This window comes from Centruroides sculpturatus, unplaced genomic scaffold (assembly GCF_000671375.1).
Source record: "Centruroides sculpturatus isolate CEXI.00-Female unplaced genomic scaffold, Cexi_2.0 scaffold1043, whole genome shotgun sequence".
Classification (NCBI taxonomy): Eukaryota; Metazoa; Arthropoda; class Arachnida; order Scorpiones; family Buthidae; genus Centruroides; species Centruroides sculpturatus.
In genome coordinates this window covers 33,316-53,414 of record NW_019385264.1, presented here as the reverse complement: position 1 = coordinate 53,414, position 20,099 = coordinate 33,316, and the positions used below count along the sequence as shown (strand labels likewise).

At 30.0% G+C, this 20,099-nt stretch overlaps 1 protein-coding gene across 1 annotated transcript in view; it reads left to right on the top strand.

Moving 5' to 3' along the window:
• Positions 1–17,881, top strand: part of LOC111636858 (THO complex subunit 6 homolog) — a 35,474-nt gene extending 17,593 nt beyond the window's left edge. The window contains exons 4-8 of the mRNA XM_023382248.1: positions 4,103–4,154; positions 4,351–4,440; positions 4,524–4,572; positions 9,839–9,916; positions 16,882–17,881. Coding sequence (XP_023238016.1) covers positions 4,103–4,154; positions 4,351–4,440; positions 4,524–4,572; positions 9,839–9,916; positions 16,882–16,896 — 284 coding nt within the window. The 3' untranslated portion in view covers positions 16,897–17,881. The remainder of the gene's footprint in view (positions 1–4,102; positions 4,155–4,350; positions 4,441–4,523; positions 4,573–9,838; positions 9,917–16,881) is intronic.
• The last annotated feature ends 2,218 nt before the right edge of the window (positions 17,882–20,099 follow it).

Here is a 20,099-nt window from a genome sequence, read left to right as displayed (position 1 = left end):
CTTATTCTTTGATAGACGCACTATCATTTGTTAGACCAAAGTCTAACAAATGATGTACAAGTCTAAGACATAAGTCTAACAAATGATTTGTTAGACTTTGGTCTAACAAATGATAGTGCGTGTGAATTTTTAATACATCAAAATTTGATTTCTGACCACCTGCCTATCATCATCTTTACTCTTGAGAAAGACCTTGATATGGAAAAAAAAGAGTAAAGCAACCTACTGAAAAATCAATAACTCCTCTATTTACTGTTTATAAAAAGCTCTGTCGTCATTTGTTTTTATAGATAAATATCTTCCAAACAAAGAATACATAAAAAAAAATATATATATATATAGAATAAGCAGGAAAGCATTCCTAAAGAACTTTATATATGATCGTGTGATCAGATATAAAGTTCTTTAGGAATGCTTTCCTGCTTATTCTATACATTAATAAAACAGAAGAAAACTTTATTTAAGATAGTTAAGAACAAAAATTGGATGACTCTTGAAGAACGAAACAAATACTTGGAGGATATAAATAACTTGAATAAACAAATAAGGAAAAATATTCAGAATGAAGAGAAAAAGTACTACAGTTTACTGTTTTATAATGTTAATTTCCCTTCTGATTTCTGGAAAAGTATTAAAATGTTACCCTTTGAGGTAATCAAGATAAAGAACAAGGTTAAAATAGCTCAATTGATTTATAAGGGGAAAATGATTAATGATGAGTACACACTTAGTAACATCTTTGCCGAGCATTACAGATCTATGAATGGTTTTGCACCTGATGTTTGCGGCAGTGTTAACTCAAAGCAGCACATAAAAAATGCCAGTATTTCTAATACTTTCTTTTTGGAAAACACAACTGCTTTAGAGGTCTATAATACTATAATGGACTTGAAAAACAGTTCTCCAGATATTAATTTATTAAATATTGAAATTTTAAAATATATATCTGAAGTCCTAGCTCAACCATTATTGCATCTGATAAATAAATCTTTTGAAAATGGTAATTTTCCAGAAAAATTGAATCAAAACTTAGTTTTGCCATTACAGTTGACCTTCCCCTATAACACTGTTGATAATTCCATTTTATATGAATTCCATGTTGTACGAGTCACTTAGATTTTACAAATACGTGAGCTGTTCACAGCCCAGCACACATATTTGTAAAATCTAAGTGACTCGTACAACATGGAATTCATATAAAACGGAANAAATAAAGTTTTCTTCTGTTTTATTAATGTATAGAATAAGCAGGAAAGCATTCCTAAAGAACTTTATATATGATCGTGTGATCAGATATAAAGTTCTTTAGGAATGCTTTCCTGCTTATTCTATACATTAATAAAACAGAAGAAAACTTTATTTAAGATAGTTAAGAACAAAAATTGGATGACTCTTGAAGAACGAAACAAATACTTGGAGGATATAAATAACTTGAATAAACAAATAAGGAAAAATATTCAGAATGAAGAGAAAAAGTACTACAGTTTACTGTTTTATAATGTTAATTTCCCTTCTGATTTCTGGAAAAGTATTAAAATGTTACCCTTTGAGGTAATCAAGATAAAGAACAAGGTTAAAATAGCTCAATTGATTTATAAGGGGAAAATGATTAATGATGAGTACACACTTAGTAACATCTTTGCCGAGCATTACAGATCTATGAATGGTTTTGCACCTGATGTTTGCGGCAGTGTTAACTCAAAGCAGCACATAAAAAATGCCAGTATTTCTAATACTTTCTTTTTGGAAAACACAACTGCTTTAGAGGTCTATAATACTATAATGGACTTGAAAAACAGTTCTCCAGATATTAATTTATTAAATATTGAAATTTTAAAATATATATCTGAAGTCCTAGCTCAACCATTATTGCATCTGATAAATAAATCTTTTGAAAATGGTAATTTTCCAGAAAAATTGAATCAAAACTTAGTTTTGCCATTACAGTTGACCTTCCCCTATAACACTGTTGATAATTCCATTTTATATGAATTCCATGTTGTACGAGTCACTTAGATTTTACAAATACGTGAGCTGTTCACAGCCCAGCACACATATTTGTAAAATCTAAGTGACTCGTACAACATGGAATTCATATAAAATGGAAAAATCAACAGTGTTATAGGGGTGTCGACTGTATATAAGAATAAGGGATAAAAAAGTGAAATCGAAAAATACCGTCCAATCATAATAGTGTCTGTTTTGACAAAAATTTTTGAGAAAATTTTCTACCTTTATAGACAAATTTCAGATTATTCACAGTAATCAATAATCTTATAAACGGGGAGCTCTGTTGCATTTAAAACAATAACGTCCCAACTTGACAAATCAAATATAATAATATCAGTATTCGTGGACCTCTTAAGGCTGTTATACATGTTACGGAAATCCTTTGAGGATTAACCGTGATTTTTTTTTCTATCTATCCATCTTTAAATAAAAATAATTCTTTATACGTCGGGAAATATTTTAATAAGTTTTGTAAATTACTATGTTCGATCCAGCCAGTTATATCTGATTTTTTTTTGTCTGTTACGGAAATCCTTAAAGGATGTACTTAACGTGTATAACAGCCTTTAAGGGCATTTGACACCTTGAATCTGGAACTTTTGGAACAAAAATTGTAAACTGTTGGTCTGAGAGGAACTCCTCTAAGTTGGTTAAAGTCATATTTGTCAAACAGAACTTACTACGTGAAAATTGGGCAGACTATTTCTAGTTTCTTTAAGCCAAACAAAGGTATTCCTCAAGGTTCAATTCTAGGTCCTCTGCTTTTCAATATATACATCAATGATCTGTTTAATTATATATCAAAAGATAATATACTTATGTATGCTGATGATATAGTGATAACTTACTCCCATGTGAATGTTCAACTCTTCAAAAGAATTTAAACAACATCTTAAAAACATTAAACAGTTATATGGAAAATAATAGGTAGGTAATTAATAAAAACAAACTAAATTTTTCTGTTTTGCCAATAGAAACAAAAAAATCAATTTAGATCACCTAAAAATTGAAATAACTAATAACAACATAGAAAAGTAAACACTATTAAGTTTTTAGGAATAACTTTTGATGATAATCTGCACTGGAACAGACAAATAGATGATGTTGCTCTATCCTTGGCAAAGTACAATGGGATAAATAAGAAAATTTAAACCTTTTTAAGTGCATCACATTTGAAACGATTGTACCATATATGCATAGAATCCAAAATACGATAAGGTATTATAGTCTGGGGAACCACATCTTTATATGCCATCAATAAACTTCAAATGGCACAAAATTATTACATGCATTCAATTCATAATATAAATTTTATGGAATCAGTATCTGAATTTTACCATACCGACAATATTGATAGGATAAGTGAAATTTACATGAAACAGGTTTTATTTGAGAGTTATAAATACATAAAAGGCAACAAGGAAAACAGTTTTCTTGGAAATTATATAGGAGAATGTTGAAAATCAACACGAGATACTCGCAAGATCTATGGATATAATCTTCCAATTGTTAAACTGGAGGTGGGGAAATCTGCACCAATCTTTCAAATAATTTCCTATTGAAATGGTCTGTGTAATAACTTAGAAATGTATCAAGTTATGAAATCTTTAAAAATATCATAAAAAAAAGGAAAAAAACTCTAAGTTACAGTGATTATTGTTATCAATCAATCTAAATGGATTTGAAAGGAAATGTAAATTTTCTCTTTTTCTTCTCAGTTGCATCCTGTTTAATTGTTTTTACTAACTCTGTTTTGTTTGTTGGTCTTATTCTAAAATGCTTGTAAAAGGCCTACCTGGCCACAGTATCTTTTTTGGAAAAAAAAAAAATAGGGTTAAAGAAAAATGATCATAATACTAATTATTCTTCTGTGATGATACCAATGTTTCTAACATTAGATCCCTCCATGGTTTAATTTTTGAATCTGAAAATATTTAATTTTGTTTTTTATCATCATTTAAGTTCTAATTTATGTTGATTTTGGAAAGATATTTATGGTCTAAGAGCAGTTTATTTTTGTATACATTAATTAATAATCTGATATTTTATATTATGCATTTAAAATTATAAATTTTATTTATTTTTAATACAGCACATAATAGCTCCATCTACGCATTAGCTTCAACAGATAAGTTTTTAATTAGGTAAATAAATCAGATATTTATTCTGTAATATTTTTGTATAAAACTATGAAATAATATCAATGATTTAATGTATAAATGTCATTTGATTTTATTATTTTATGAATTTGTGAATTTTTATTTATTTATAATTATTAAATTATATCAATTTATATACAATTGAATATTGAAAAGAAAGAAGTTTTATGTTTACATTTAGTGGTGGGATAGGAAATATATGTGGCTGGAGTTGGAATGATATTAAAAAAAAAGAAGCAAAAGTATTATGGAAATTTACTATAACTCAAGGGTAAGTTTTATTGTGCATCTGAACTTACGATTATAATAAATTTTAATCTATTAAACATTTTATTATTTTTTATATTTTTAAAGGGAGAGTTTGACTAAGCCTGAAGTTAACAGCATGATTATTAATCCAAAGGTAAAGATTTATAATTTGTAATAATGAAATATCAAATATTTAAATTTTTCATTGTTATTTTTGGTTATTGAATTGTAATTTTCAAAAGGTTACAGGAAATTCTCTAATTAATGAGCTTGAACTAAACAAATTTTGAGTGTTTGATTATAAGGAGAATTTTATGTATGAAGAATAAGAATGAATGTTAGTTATGACATTACAAGTATAAAATGCATTTATTCATAACTTCTTGTTAACATAAAATATATGAAACGTATCATGTGAAATATAATATTGCATATTATATTAGCTTAATTTTCTTGAATTAATGTTGTTTTCAATGATGAATAGCAGTATCCATTAGTTGTGACTTTGCTGTTTGGTTAGTTTCAAATAGCAATGTCACAACTAATGGATACTGCTATTCATCATTGAAAACAATAATATTGCATGTGGCAGATCTGCTACAGTGTGCAATACTGCAGAAGAAAGCAATGTACGATATGAGATAGGTACAGTAATTGAGTTTGTATGACAAATTTTTTCAGAAGTTCTTTAGTCCATCATTGTGACAGTCAAAAATGAATTCCAACATTTGAAAATCACTTACTGTTAATGCAGCTGTTAACAAAATGTAATAAATGCATGAAAATCATCAACCCAAAGTATGAGGTTAGTTGCATTTTTCTTATAATGCTGTCTGTTACCGAGAGTCTAGGATGTTATGGCGGGAAGATAACTGAGTGGCCGAGACAGCGAGCCCTTAGGGTTGGCTTTGTTAATTAACTTGGTTTTGTTGTATCTACATGTATTTAGAGATTAAAGGTGATTTCTAAAATACTGAGCTGGACTAATGAATGACCATCATACAAAGTAATGTGATTAGTCAAATATTTGTGGATTTTTACTGCAGCAGATAAATTGAGTTGAGGTAGATTTGAAGCAGCCACATTTTCCTGTCTAGTGATGGTCAGAACTTTTTTGGTGTTATTGGCATATTTTCTGCTGTACTTCTGAACAAATGGAAACAAGCTGTACATAGTATACTCTTAGAAATAAACTTGCGTAAGGTGCAGCCAAAACTAAAAATACTAAAAAATAAAAAATGACACTTTCTTAAAATTGCATTTCCATTATAAACTGCTTATGTCAAATTTGTAAAATGTTGCCAGAAATTGGCCAAGGCTCATGCAAATGCTTATTGAAAGTTCCAAAAAGTTGTTGTTTTGTCACAAAAGTTACCTTTTCAACATACAAACAACTCAGAAATTAGATAATATTGTAGAAACATAAAATAGAATCAAAACTCCAGCAGAAAATGATTTGATTTGAAAAATATGTAATGAGAAAAAAATAAATGTTTTCAATAGCTTTAATAGCTATTGTCATAAGGTTACATAACTAGAGTTAGAAAAGATAACATAGGGAAGTTGAATGCTATTTTTTAAATTAAGAAAAGCCATCTGACTGGATGCCAGTTGGTGCCACTTGGTGGAAATTATTAATGATCTTCAAAGAAAGTCTCCAGGTTTCAAAAAGGGTGTTATGTAGTTTATGGCCACATTTTTCTTACAGGCCTTATAAATTGCTAGCTTCTCAAGGTGTATCTAAAAATAGAAGCTGGATATATAACCTCAGAATGGCATGACATAAGGAAGTCCAGTTTGGCTGAAGTTTGACAAATTTGAACCACTAGTTGCCTATATTCCTTGGTTGGTGAAGCTATAATCAACATATAAACGATTCAGAAACTGGATAAATCGGATGGCTTTTCTTCCTTTAAAAAATGGCATTCGATTTCCCTATGCTTTTTTTAAATCCTACTTATGTAATGTGACCATGATAGCTTAAAGCAATCAAAAATGTTTGTTTTTTCTCAGTAAAATTTTCATTTTCTGCTGGAGTTTTGGTTTTTACTTTGTTTTTATAATAGCTTTTCTTTCTAAAACTAAAGTTAAGTTTAAAACTTTGGCTTTTAATTAACAGGTATTAGCTTTAAATATCAGAAATCTTTAGTTAGGGATAAAAGTTTGGGAATAAATATTTTTAATAAGCAAAAAATTGCAACATTGATGTAAAAACTGCCATAAATTTTTTTGAAAGTAGCTCAGTTGCTGAGAAACCACAGCATCTGGCAAATTATGGATGGTGTCGATTTGACATCATCCATAATTTTTGCAGTAGTAATGCTTATAGTTGTCCTAATCTTCTCTTCAAATGGTTATTTTTAACATAATCTGCTGGCTGGAATTTGAAATAAAAGAAATTTTACCAAAAAAGTTTGAAATTTGTTTGTTATTTTGTTATATGGCATAATAGATCCCATATGTTTGTATATTGCATTTGCCAGAGATTGTGAATTGTTTCATATAGGAAGAAGTTTTTTATAAGAAGAATTTGGAATTAGAGAATTTCCTCTACCTACTTTTAATAATGTAGATTATGACAATATCTTTAAAAGAGATTTTTGTTATAGATCAAATATTTAATAAGGAAATGGACTATTTGTAGAAAAAAGCATTTGTTTATATACTTATGAGATTTGTATGAAATTCTTGGTTAACAGTGAAGTTCTTCACTTATAAGTAGACTTTTGTTATTCATCTTTCTATAATCCATTAATCTTCCTTCAGTTTGCTTCAAATATTTTTTTTTTTTTGTTTTTTTTCATTTATTTTTTATTTCTGTATATCTTATCATCTGACTATTAAATTTTAGATATTATTAATGGTGACATAAGTTTAGATTATAATGAATTATTATATCTGTTCTTATCCATCAGTTAAAAAGTTAGATTCAAGATTTGAATTTTTAAAATGACATAGGCCAAATTTAATGCTATTGGTAGACAGAAATCAGTTTTCTGGGTGTGAAACAAACAGATATGCACATGCACATTCAAGATAGAGACTTATTTTTTCAAATGTTTTTAACATTACAAAATGTCTTCTTCAGGATCACTTTGTAAATAAAACAAATCACATGCAAAAATGGAGATTTAAATATACATAAAAATTATATTTACATTTTAAATATACATGTCTAGTTTTAGTTCTAGTCAACTTAAAACCTCCAAGAAACATTCCTTGTCCCTGTTTATTTTTTGAGTTTAAGGTTCCCAAACACAATTGGCTAATTTGACTCTTTGTTTAAAAGCATACCCCAGTATAATTTTGAAAAAACTTTGTCCAAATTCCCATGATCTCTTTTAAACAATCATCCTTACAGTTGTTCTTTATCACAACAAGCAAAAATCAACATACTTTAAATAATTTATCCATATCAAGTTACAAATTTTTAAAAATTAATGTTACCAATACTGAAATGCTTCCCTCAAGAAGCCAACAAGAAATGTTTTGTCCTGATCTAGGATTACTTCAGCTTACAATTTGTATAAAAAGAATATAAACATTGTTGTTGTTTAAAATTAACTTAAGTTTGAATGTTAAAATTTAGCATAAAATTAAACATTATAAACTTCAATTAAATTACAGTAGAGCATTGATTATCTGAAACAACTAGTAGCCCAGGATTCCCCCTAATGGGCATTCTTTACAAATTCCCACGAGGCACAGTTCCTTTGACTTTTTTGTTCCTATCAATATGCTCTACAGCTCTGTTAAAGTCCCAATCGCATCATACAGATCTAGATTTCTACCTATTAAGCATTCTATAAATACTTTAGAATAGTTTAATTTGTTTATTTATCTTTGCTTGTAAACCTCGATTTTAAATGTATCTGCCATTTTTTCAACAAATTTCCTGTGAGTCAATGCGCATCGTTCACCGAGTCACGGCATGTTGTAAACGTGCGGAGCAAGGTTAATCGAGGCATATAATAAGGCAATAAATTTATTATTTATACCATTTCATGGTATAAATAATAGGAATTTATTATTGATATAAATTTATTACAAATAAAAATAATTTATTGTTAATTTAAAATCATCACTAGGGCGCCCCTAGTGGGCGTTTTAGGCACGGATACCATCACTGACGCGACAATGGCATATATATATAGATTTAGGACTGGGGTTGTTCAGATAACTGATCATGTAGAAAAAAGTATATTAACCTATCCCATGTTGAAATTTTTCTCGTTGCGTGTTGCTTTGTGTTGAATTTTTGTCAATGTTAAGCCTAGCGAAAATTTTTAAAAAATAATAATCATGTCTATTGTATCATTAAAAATTATTTCTTTATTTTACAAATGAAATAAATATATTGAAAAATATAAAAATAAAAAAAAATTATATTTCAGAAGTTAATCTAGTATCAAAAATGTTCTGATTCAGCATGGCACACGTCCTAACAACACAGTCCTTGGAAAAACACCACACAAAACAAGCAAAATTCTTTCTTTTTCTTGGATTTATCTGGAGATGTCAGCCGCTTGGGCTATATTCTCCGACGAGCTGAAGCAATACACACCACTCACGATGGGGGAAAAACCTCATTCAAATACTGGTGCATCCTTAAGTACCCTCTCGACATGTGTCATGCTTAATCGGAATGTTTTTGATACTAGATTAATTTCTGAAATATAATTTTTTTGTTTTTATATTTTTCATTATGTTTATTTTGTTTGTGCAAAATAAAGAAATAATTTTTAACGATACAATATGGTTTCACCAGTTCTGCCAGCTAAAACACGCACACCAACAAAAATAATATTGGAGTAGCCCAAGATGTAGCCAAATATTACAGTGCCACGGCATTAGCGAAAATTTGAATTTGCTGACTGGATCGCTTTTGGTTAATTGATGTTTTGGTTGATCGTATTCAGATAATTGATGCTCTACTGTACTAACAAATGCTTAATGAAGTATAAGGAGATGTATTTTTAAGAGTAATGCACTGAACAAGTTTGTGTAGTGCCCCTATTGGGAATTGTATGCAAATTACATTTTCTTTAACATTCTATCAACAGCAATGCAAGTATATTAATCGCTTTTTGTTCTTATCTTAAGTATTTTAGAAAATGTTCATAAGAACGTTACTTTATTTAAGGACTAGTTAAATCAACCTTTTAAATACCAGACAGATTTGTGATACAATAAACATCTAAAAATAATTGTTGTCTTTTAATTTTTGTGCATTTCTTCTCCTTCATGTAACAAGTCTTTAAAGTAAGATTCTCATCAATATTTTTTAGCAATGAAAATGTAATGATATACGTATAGTATTACTGTATTAAATGTAATTGGTTAATCAGATTTAAGTAAAAAAAATATTTACTTATTTAGATAATTAACTGTTTATAAAATAATAATATATTTTTTTCCAGAATGGTCAAATGCTATTATATGCTGGTTGTGGTGATAACAAAATATATGTATGGGATTTGGAGCATGGTTCTTTACTGGTACGTAGCAAAAACATTTTTATTAAATATTACTAAAATAGATACAGTAGTTAATAAAGGGCTCTGTGAACTTTATTTTTACTTTTCTGGCTTTGTTATATATAACAGAGGAAAAGTACTAAAAAGTATCCTCCAATATTTTTATATTTTTGGACTCAGGACCTTGAAATGTCAAGAAATTCAAAAAACCTTCAGGTGTTTTTTCTGTATGTATGGATGTTAGTGTGTATGTGGGGTGGTAGGATTTTGTTCACCCTCTTTGAAGCTTAATTAACTCTTGTGCTTTTTGTCGAAAATTTCTTAAATTTTGCAGGGAGGTTTGTGTATTAGGGGATTAATGCTATTAAATATTGGTGGTTGAAGGTCAATGGGGTGGGGAGATAGAGGGTTTGTTTTTTGTATCTTGAGTAAGGTCAGACTTAATTACAATTTTACTCATTATTAACATTTACAATTTTTTATAAAACCTATCCCTCAAAATTAAGTTTTTTGTTGTTTTATAATAATTAAAAATATAAAAATTTTTTAAATAAAATATTATAACAGATGGCATCATGAAATATTTTTTGGAAAGTTAAGCAATGCATTGCTGGATTTTTAATATCTGTTATTTAAATGTGATACAATCAGTGGCGTGCCGTCATTAGAAGCAGTGGAAGTGCCGCTTCCCTTGTATTTTATAAAAGATAAATACATATTAATTTTAATTATATGAAAATAATCACACAATATTTTATTATAACCGCATTAAATATCTTATTACAAATTTATATAATACACGTGAAAAAAAAGATAAGATTACTATTGTATATTCGAATATTAGTGGCGGAGTGGAATCTCTGTATTGTCAGATTCCAGAAAGCCAGATTTGCGCATGCGCTTTACAGAGCACCAACCTCACCCGGTTTAACTGGTGGAAGCTTACGACCTTGAGTTGATGCTACACATTCCAACTCTTCCAATTCTATCCGGGACCAGTTCTGGGCTGTTAGCTGCCCGCCCGCTAGATATTTGGCCGATTATGTGAATAACGAGTAGATTTATAACTTAACCCAACCGATAAGAATTTACCTGTATGTTTTTACGATAGTTCTGTATAGTTGACAGGAGTTAAAAAAAGATCCATTAAAATATTTGATATATTTATTCCGCTCTCTGATTTTATATTACTCACGGATTTCGATGTTAAACCGGTGATATTACGATTTTGTATATCCCATCTTTAAGGGGATGCAGAAAAAAACGTGTATAATTCTTGTATAATGTTAAAAAATTAACCGTTACTTCGACAGCGTCGTTTACAACTAAATTTAATGAATGGGAGAGACGCATGAGGTACAGAAAAAGCTCTAGAATTTATTTTCCTTACATTTATGATTTATGTATCCGTTTGTCATAAAAATTTGTCTTTCCACTATTTCCCGAGACTACAAATATTCGAGTACAAAGTAACTGGTGGTTAAATAATTAAGCGATTAGGGAATTGGGGACACAGAACCATGATGAGAGCCGAAATTTTACTTAAACAAAAGCCTAACCGAACCAATCTCTAGCCGAATACAGTGGGAGTGATTTCTTTGAAATATTAGATGTAATAAAGACAGACATTTTTCCAGTTCGATGGGAGTGACTGAAAAGTTGTAAATTTCGGAAATTTCCATGGACAACAACCTGGTCCTAAAACGAATTAGAAAACAAATGACGGACAATCTATTAAGTTTAACATATTTAGACTTTTACAGCTATGGTGAGAAACGTTTAAAATTTATAAGAACCCTGCTGCGCCTTTTGACATTTGACATTTACCGGTATCGGCACCCTCGGGATTTGGCAGCCCACGTACATGTACATACCACACACCTAGCGGGACTGTCTCTGATTCCACTCGTAGGGAGCTATTTGACTAAGTGGTTAAGATTTAAAGAGTAAAGAATATTTTATGTTACTTTTATGTACGTTTCGTTAGAAAGCTATATTTAATTATAATTTTCTTTAAAAGTACATTCATACAATTGAAGAATGTTTTGTACCAGGTATGTATATCCACCACACATTTTATTTAACCGAGTAAGTTTTTATAATTTTATTTTTAATTTTAGTCCTTATATCGTGGCTAGCGATTCAGAATGTAATTGCGATATTGAAAATTTATTTTTAAAAAGTTTTGGCTCGAGACCGTATAATAAAAAGAAAACATTATTAAAAGAGAAAGACCAATGCCTAAGTTAAATATAAACACTTTGATAAAAAATTTGTTCGACATTTTCACAATAAAATGGCTCTGTAAATGCGTAAAAATGGAAAAATTGTTTTGTTGGCTTGCCTACTATTTTCAAATGAAATTAGTGTGTGGAATAAGAATGGCTTTGACAATTTAGCTGGCAAAAGACACGAAAAATCATTGATTCTTTCGTATTTGAAGCAATTTGGAAATCAAAGCGGAATAGAATTTAACATTAGTAAATAATATAAAATAAATATTGAAAATTATAATGAGATAGTTACGGTTTATAGATATAACATCTATTTATTGAGATATAATATATGTTTTTATCAAAGCAAGAATTTGCATTTAGAGGGCAAAGGAAACTTATTGAAACTAATAACAGAGGTAATTATATTGAACTTGTTTATTTATTAAGTACGTCAGATAAATAATCTATTAAAAATACATTTAAAGAAAGAATTAACTGAAAGCCCCTGGAAGTCGGCTTCTTATAGAAACACAGCTTCCCTATCATCAAATGTCACGGCACGCCCCTGGATACAATATTGTTAATTAATAAAATTGAATACTATATCATACACATTGAGAAATATAAAGAATAAAAATACATAAGAAATATAAAAATATAAAAAGTGAGAATATAAGATAAACTAAATAAACAACACAAATAAAAAGTGGAAAATACTCTGAATGGAGAGAGGAAAGATGTGGAGGTCATCCAATATGTAACTCATAGCAAACCTTCTAAGCCAGGGCTTTTTAAACTATGGGTCGCGACCCGAAATGGGGTCGCTTAGCGAAATCTTGGAGTTGCGAGATTTTAATGCAAAATATTGAAAATAATTTGTGAGAGTTTGAAAATGGCACGCTTTGTGTCATAGGCTTCGTGAGTTGCACTTTGTGTCACTTCTGGTGCAGCGAGACAACGATTCAGCAACACTGATTGTACTGTGAACTAGTGTAGTATTGTCGCTTTTCGGTGTATTCAGTTGTCTCTGCTCCATTGTAACACAAGAGTGAACTGTGGTAGTATACCATTATTGTTTTTCCAAATTTGTATACTGTATATCTTTATTTTATATTTTTTTGGGTCACGAAAAAAATCGCAATCATAAATGGGGTTGTGAATAAAAAAAGTTTAAGAAGCCCTGTTCTAAGCAATTGAAAGGACTTTTATTTAAGTTAGTTATTTGTTCATTTATATTTGTATTTGTCATATTTTTATTCTTTTGTTTAATTTTTTAAATTGAAATTAAATTCATTTGCCTTTGCAGTTTCAAAGCATTTATATTATATTCTAATCTTTCATTTTATTTGATTCTGTATTTTACCTGAAGATTGTCTTTAAAAAAAGGCTGAAAACATTTATAATTAAACAGTTTTTCTGCTAACAAAGGTTTTTGTGTGAATTTTGAATACCCACAGTTGCAGTTTATATTTGGCAGGAATCTTTGAAATAATCCATGACTGGTGTGTAAGTTCTGGAGGTAAAAATTTAGACAATTCCTCAAAAACACTGACAATTTTGTATGTTGGAACAAATGTAAAAGCTGGGACCATTCTTAATTGTAGTACAAAGTCAGAGTATTCTTGATAGTATTATTGTAGACCATTCTCTTCAATCTTCCAATAGATGTTCTGACTTAGATGAAAGAAACATAATTTAATTTCACAACCTGGGAAAGCTTTTTGTAAACTGTTTATAAGTGCCAATTCAAAATCAGTCATAATACTTGTTGGCCTCAAATTGACATTCAGTTTTGTTAATTTCTCAAATAGTTCGATATACTTCTGTGATCAAAAAGTATCAGGAATGGTTTATTTAAACTGTGCACATGCAAGAGAGCTCTGTCATTGTTTTTTTGTCATTTGACAAAAATCAACAATAAACATCAACATTGTAAAGTTATTCATGTAAAATCTGTATGCAACCTGAGTACCCAAAATGACACTCCCTTCTCTGTTCATGAAATCGAAAGGGAATTCTGCAAATTAATTGAGAAGGCACTGGTTCTGACAGGATCATTTCTAAGATGGCTAAGATGGCTTACTCTGCATTTCCTGTCATGTTTCACGTACTCCTTAATAAGTGTCTTTAACTAGGGATTTTTCCAAATACCTGGAAAAAGGCAACCATAAAGCTTATACCAAAAAACAAACAACCCACCAAATCTTCTGATTATCATCCAATCTCCCTCCTGCCAGTAATAGGCAAGGTCTTGGATGCCTTAATGATAAATAGGATTCAATATATCTGCAAAAAGTTTAACAAATTAAATAATAACCAAAATGGCTACAGGAGGGGCAAGTATATGGTTATGGCTCTTGACTATATTACCAGTTATATCTGGAATGCCAAGAATAAATGGGAACACAGCATGATGGTCTCCATCGATTACAGGGATGCTTTTGACCATGCTTGGTGGCCTGTGATTCTGGTTGCTCTCAAAGAATTTGACTGTCCAAAAAACATCTACAACCTCATGAAAAATTATCTATCCAACAGGCAAATCATAGTCTCTACCAATAACAACAACTTCTTACAAAAATATGTCAACAGAGGCTGCCCCAAGGCTCCAGGTCAGGCCCCTTTCTATGGAACATTATGTACAATGGTCTCCTCAATATTCAACAAACCATCCCCCAGGCTTACAATGCCCATTTCCAAGGTTTTGCCAAGACACTATTGTCATCATCTCTCACCAGAACCGGGAGATCTTACAAGCCAGGATGAACGAAATCTTAAGGAGTATATTACGTTGGAGTTAAAGTAACAAACTTATTATTAACTAAGACAAGTGCAGGTGTATTGTATTTCCTAAGACCATTCCACTAAAGAAAGGACCAACTATTAAAATCGATGACATCAGAATAAAGAATACCAATTTGTTAAAATACTTAGGTGATATCCTAGGTAATAAACTAAACTGGAAACAACATGTCTATTATATTTATAACAAGGTTGTAAGTGCTATGCACTTGCTAGCCTCTATTGCAAGGAATCGGTGGAGATAAGGCAGTGAGGCAAGTAGGATAATCTACATTGATGGCATTGAACCTATTATTACCTACAGGTCAGAGATCTGGGGTACCACAATAGATAAGAGACACATCAAGAGGAAACTGCTGTCAGCACAGAGGCTATCGACAATCTCAGTAGTCAAGGTGTACAGGACTGCCCCCACTGATGCCATCCTTGTCATTGTGGACCTTCTTCCCATTGATCTCATAGTAAAGGAGAAAGTATGGAAATACAATCTACACAAACTAGCCAACAACAACTCACCATTTCTTATTAATTGATTCTTATAACACTAACATTAATGACATTAGGGTCAGCACTCTTGCTACAAACATCGCTACTCTCATTGCATAACACAGCCTAGATCAGCATTTGCAGCACCATTTCCTTCATCCAAGTACTTCTATAGACCACCTGTTCTGCCTAGATGGCTCAACCATCTCTTTGTATCACTGTATCTTTACGGATGGTTCTAAATCTGACAAAGGGGTTGGTTGGTTCTTTAATTGTAATGAAGAACAACAAGAACATTTACCAGGCTCAATTCAGACTGGCCGATCACTGTTTCGCTAATCCAGCAGAATCTCTGGCAATTTTCAATGCAATCAAATGGATTAAAAACAATGCTCATTCCAGCAAACTGAAAAGTGTCTCCATCTTGTCAGACATCAGGAACTTAGCTCAAAAATATGAACATCAAATTGTCAATTATCTATGATAGTGTTAACATTCTTCTTTCTATATATAATAATATCAGCATTAACTTTATCTGGGTGAAGGGGCACTCAAACATTCAGGGCAATGAGAGGGCAGACCTTCTTGCCTGCACAGCTCCTTATAGAATACATCACTGCTCATTTAGCAAAATTCCACCTTTCTAGCTCAAGAATCAGATCCGATTAGATTCTTGGAATGCCTGACAAAACAGATGGGATAGCAGCAACACCGGCAGTCTGACACACAGCTTCATCCCCAATGTCAAACTTAGAAGTACAAACAAGCATATCATTCCATTTTTCCAGTTGACTCAGCTTCTAACTGGGCATGGCAATCTCAATACTTACCTACGTAGGTTTCTCTACAAGACTAACAGTCTGTGTACTTGCCAGCTCAACGAAGAAGAGGATCCTATACACATAATTTATTACTGCCCGCTTTATGTGACTCAAAGAAAGACTATCATCAGGACCAGTCAGAATGAAAACTACCACTGGCACCCTCAGAAGACCCTCGTGGATAATAAAAGTATCTACAGGGCCCTTGTGGAATTTGCTCATGGTATAAACAAATTGAATTAACTCTGCCTGTTCTGGCTTGGTCTCCCTCCTCTCCCTGGTCTTTTGGTTCCTGCTTGTGTTCTCATTGCAACAATTGAATCTTCAAATTCTGGACTCTTATTAACATCCCAGGACATTTGTTTTTTGTTGTTCTCTTTTCATTATTCTGCACACAATTTTATTGTTTTTATCTACTTATATTTTTTTGTATATTGTTACTACTGTTATATGGGTATTCTATGTACTGCATCCTGTATCATTGTCATATCCAACATATAACTCCTGAATTTTACTGTATCTCCACTGGTATTATGGCTTTATAATATCGTTGGGTTACTCCAGTGTTTCTCAAACTTTTTTGTCTGGTGGCACACTGAAATTATTAAATTAAACAAAATTCACGGCACCCCTATTATTATTATTTTTTTCTTTTTTACAGTTAGTAAAGATATGAAGGATGAAAAGTCTTTGAAAAAAATAAAAGTTTTTTAAAGTAAGTAAGTATATTTCCAAACAACACAAAAATATTCAAAATAAAAGTTGTTATTATAAAGGTATCTGGTGATAAAATGTGAACTTAATGTGAAGTATGTACCTGATGGTGTTTGCATATTTCCTTGATATTAGGTTGTGTTTTTGAAAGACATACCCTCATCTCATTTTCAAGGGTCTTTAGTCTTTCTCTCTTCTTTGTTTTAATATTTACAAGTGTAGAGAATCCCACTTCACAGAGATACGACGTGGAAAAGTGCAATAAAATATTAAGTGCTTTGAATCCTATATTGGGATATTCCTTCATAATTGTTTTCCAAAATGAATTCAGACTCATTTCTGAATGTTTCAATCTTAACATACGATTGTTACATATAACAATTAATTCTTCGGCTTCTGCAAGACTGAACTTACTTATTTCTGATGTTGTCTCTAAAAAAGGATTTCAAATCCAGTTGTACAAATCAACTGATATGTCAGGGAAATAATGGTTAATTTTTTCTTCTAACGACATTAAATGACTGTAAATAATATGACGATTTTAGTCTCTGTAATCCAAAATTATTCTTGGTAGACAAATCTCACAGCAATTTTATTGGCAAATTAAATTTATTTTGTAAAGACTACATCAAATGCATTTCGGGCTGGTCTAATATTTTCCAGTCCCTCTTCAGTGCTAAAACAATAACAAAGAACGTAAAATGTTTAACTAAAACACGACATAGATGTATATCTACACCAAAATTATAAATTTTGGAGAAAAACTTACAATAACCGCTGGTGGTAATTACAATGATATTTCCATGGGTAGGGGTGGTAAACTTTGCACACATTTGTAGGAATCCTAAAATTACAATTATCTTTTTTTGTACAAAACAATATAAGGCTAATACAAGTAATATCTTAAACAATACTTATACTTACAAGTTTAAGAAACCTTTCCACACACGTGTATAATAAACATACTAAAACCAACCAATTATTAAAAAATTCTTTGACAAACAATTGTATAGATAATTCCAAAGCACTACAAATTTTTAACCTCATTAGCATCAGTATACAATCAACACTTCACAACAGTAATCAAGTGATGACGTCTTAATACATAACCATTTATTTTATTCTAGCGCCATCTATCAGATTATACCAGCTATAATTTATTTCCATCCCTTTCGACTGATTTATTAAATTATTATTATTTTGTTTTCTAATTTCTATATGTTCTTTGAATTTTCTTTTATATATATCTTTTTCAATATGTAAAATTTTTACATTGTTTCTATTAATATTACAATTATTACTATTGATGTGGTTAAACCACGGAGAATTATTATACTTAAGCCGAATGGCTGCTTCGTGTTCTTTAACTCTAGTTTCTAGTACACGCCCGGTTTCTCCTATATATACACACGGATTATGACAGTCACATTCAATTCTATAAACCACACCAGCTTTTTTTAAAGGGTCTAAATTATTTTTACTATTATTATTAATATGTTTACAAATGTTTTGTGAAATACTATTGGTCAAAGATGGGGCCAAACAAATATTATGATTCTTAATACTTTTCCTGCACTTTTCAAAGATATTTTTAATGTATAGAAACTTCTTATATATTTTATCAGTTTTCAACTTAGTATTATATCTATTCTTTAAATAATATGTTTTCCATTTTTTAAGTATAAAGTTTGGGTAATCGTTCAAAAGGAATTTGGTATCTAATTCTTTTAGTTTAATATTTATGTTATAATTATCAGATATTCTAGTACATATGTTTTTTAATTCGACAATATATGCATTCTTTTTAATGTAATCAGGAATACAAGAATGGTAATTAATAGTTTTGCTTACATTACAAGATTTTTTATAAGTTATAAAATCAAATTTTCTAGGATTATTCACTATGGTAATATCTAAATAATTAATTTTCTTATTAACTTCTTCTTCAATATCAAACTGTATAACCTTGTCTATGTTGTTTATTAAATTATATATAGTTTCTTTATTAATCAGATTTCTATTATACACTATTAAATAGTCATCTACATACCTCATTATTGTCTTTATACCCCTAATTTTAATAATTTTTTTATCGATGTCAATCATTACTAATTCAGCTAATTTTGGCCCCATCTTTGACCCCATACTGATACCATTTTTTTGTCTATAAAACATACCATCAATTTCAAAATAATTATTTTTGTAAGCAAATTCTATTAAATTTATCAAATTTTTTTGGATACCAAGGTCTTTTAAACTGTTTTCTATCATACACCAGGTTATGCTAGGATACATATTTTTTATATCTAAGCTCATTAAGCAATCTGAATTCTCCTTATTTAATTTCAATAATTTATTAATAACAGTATCAGCATTTTTTATACTATACATAGAATTATCTATATCTTTTAATTGTTGTTTTATGTATTCCTCTAGATTATACAAGATGGAAAATTTAAAATCTACAATAGGTCTAAACTTTTCTTCTATTTTATGTGTTTTTAATCTAATATTAAGTTTTGGGGTTCTATTATTTTTAGGATCCAGAATAAAATTTTTATCTGTATTACTTATATTATTATTAGTATAACTTTTTTTAATTAATTTTGTTATTTGTTTTTTCATATCCTCATAGGGATCATTATTTAATTCTGTATAAATATTGCTATTAATTTGTTCACCAGTCTTATTGTAATTACCACCAGCGGTTATTGTAAGTTTTTCTCCAAAATTTATAATTTTGGTGTAGATATACATCTATGTCGTGTTTTAGTTAAACATTTTACGTTATTTGTTATTGTTTTAGCACTGAAGAGGGACTGGAAAATATTAGACCAGCCCGAAATGCATTTGATGTAGTCTTTACAAAATAAATTTAATTTGCCAATAAAATTGCTGTGAGATTTGTCTACCAAGAATAATTTTGGATTACAGAGACTAAAATCGTCATATTAACTAATATACAGCAAACCATTTATATATATTTTGACTGTAAATAAGTTTTTGCAAATCTGTATTGTTAAATTTTTCCTTTGGAAGCTTGAATAAACATTTCTACATTATTTGCATTTACTTTTATCTTTCACATTTTTATTTTATCTTTAAAAGCTTTAATTTTATCTACAGATGTTAAAATATTTTCATTTCTACCTTACATGCTTGAGT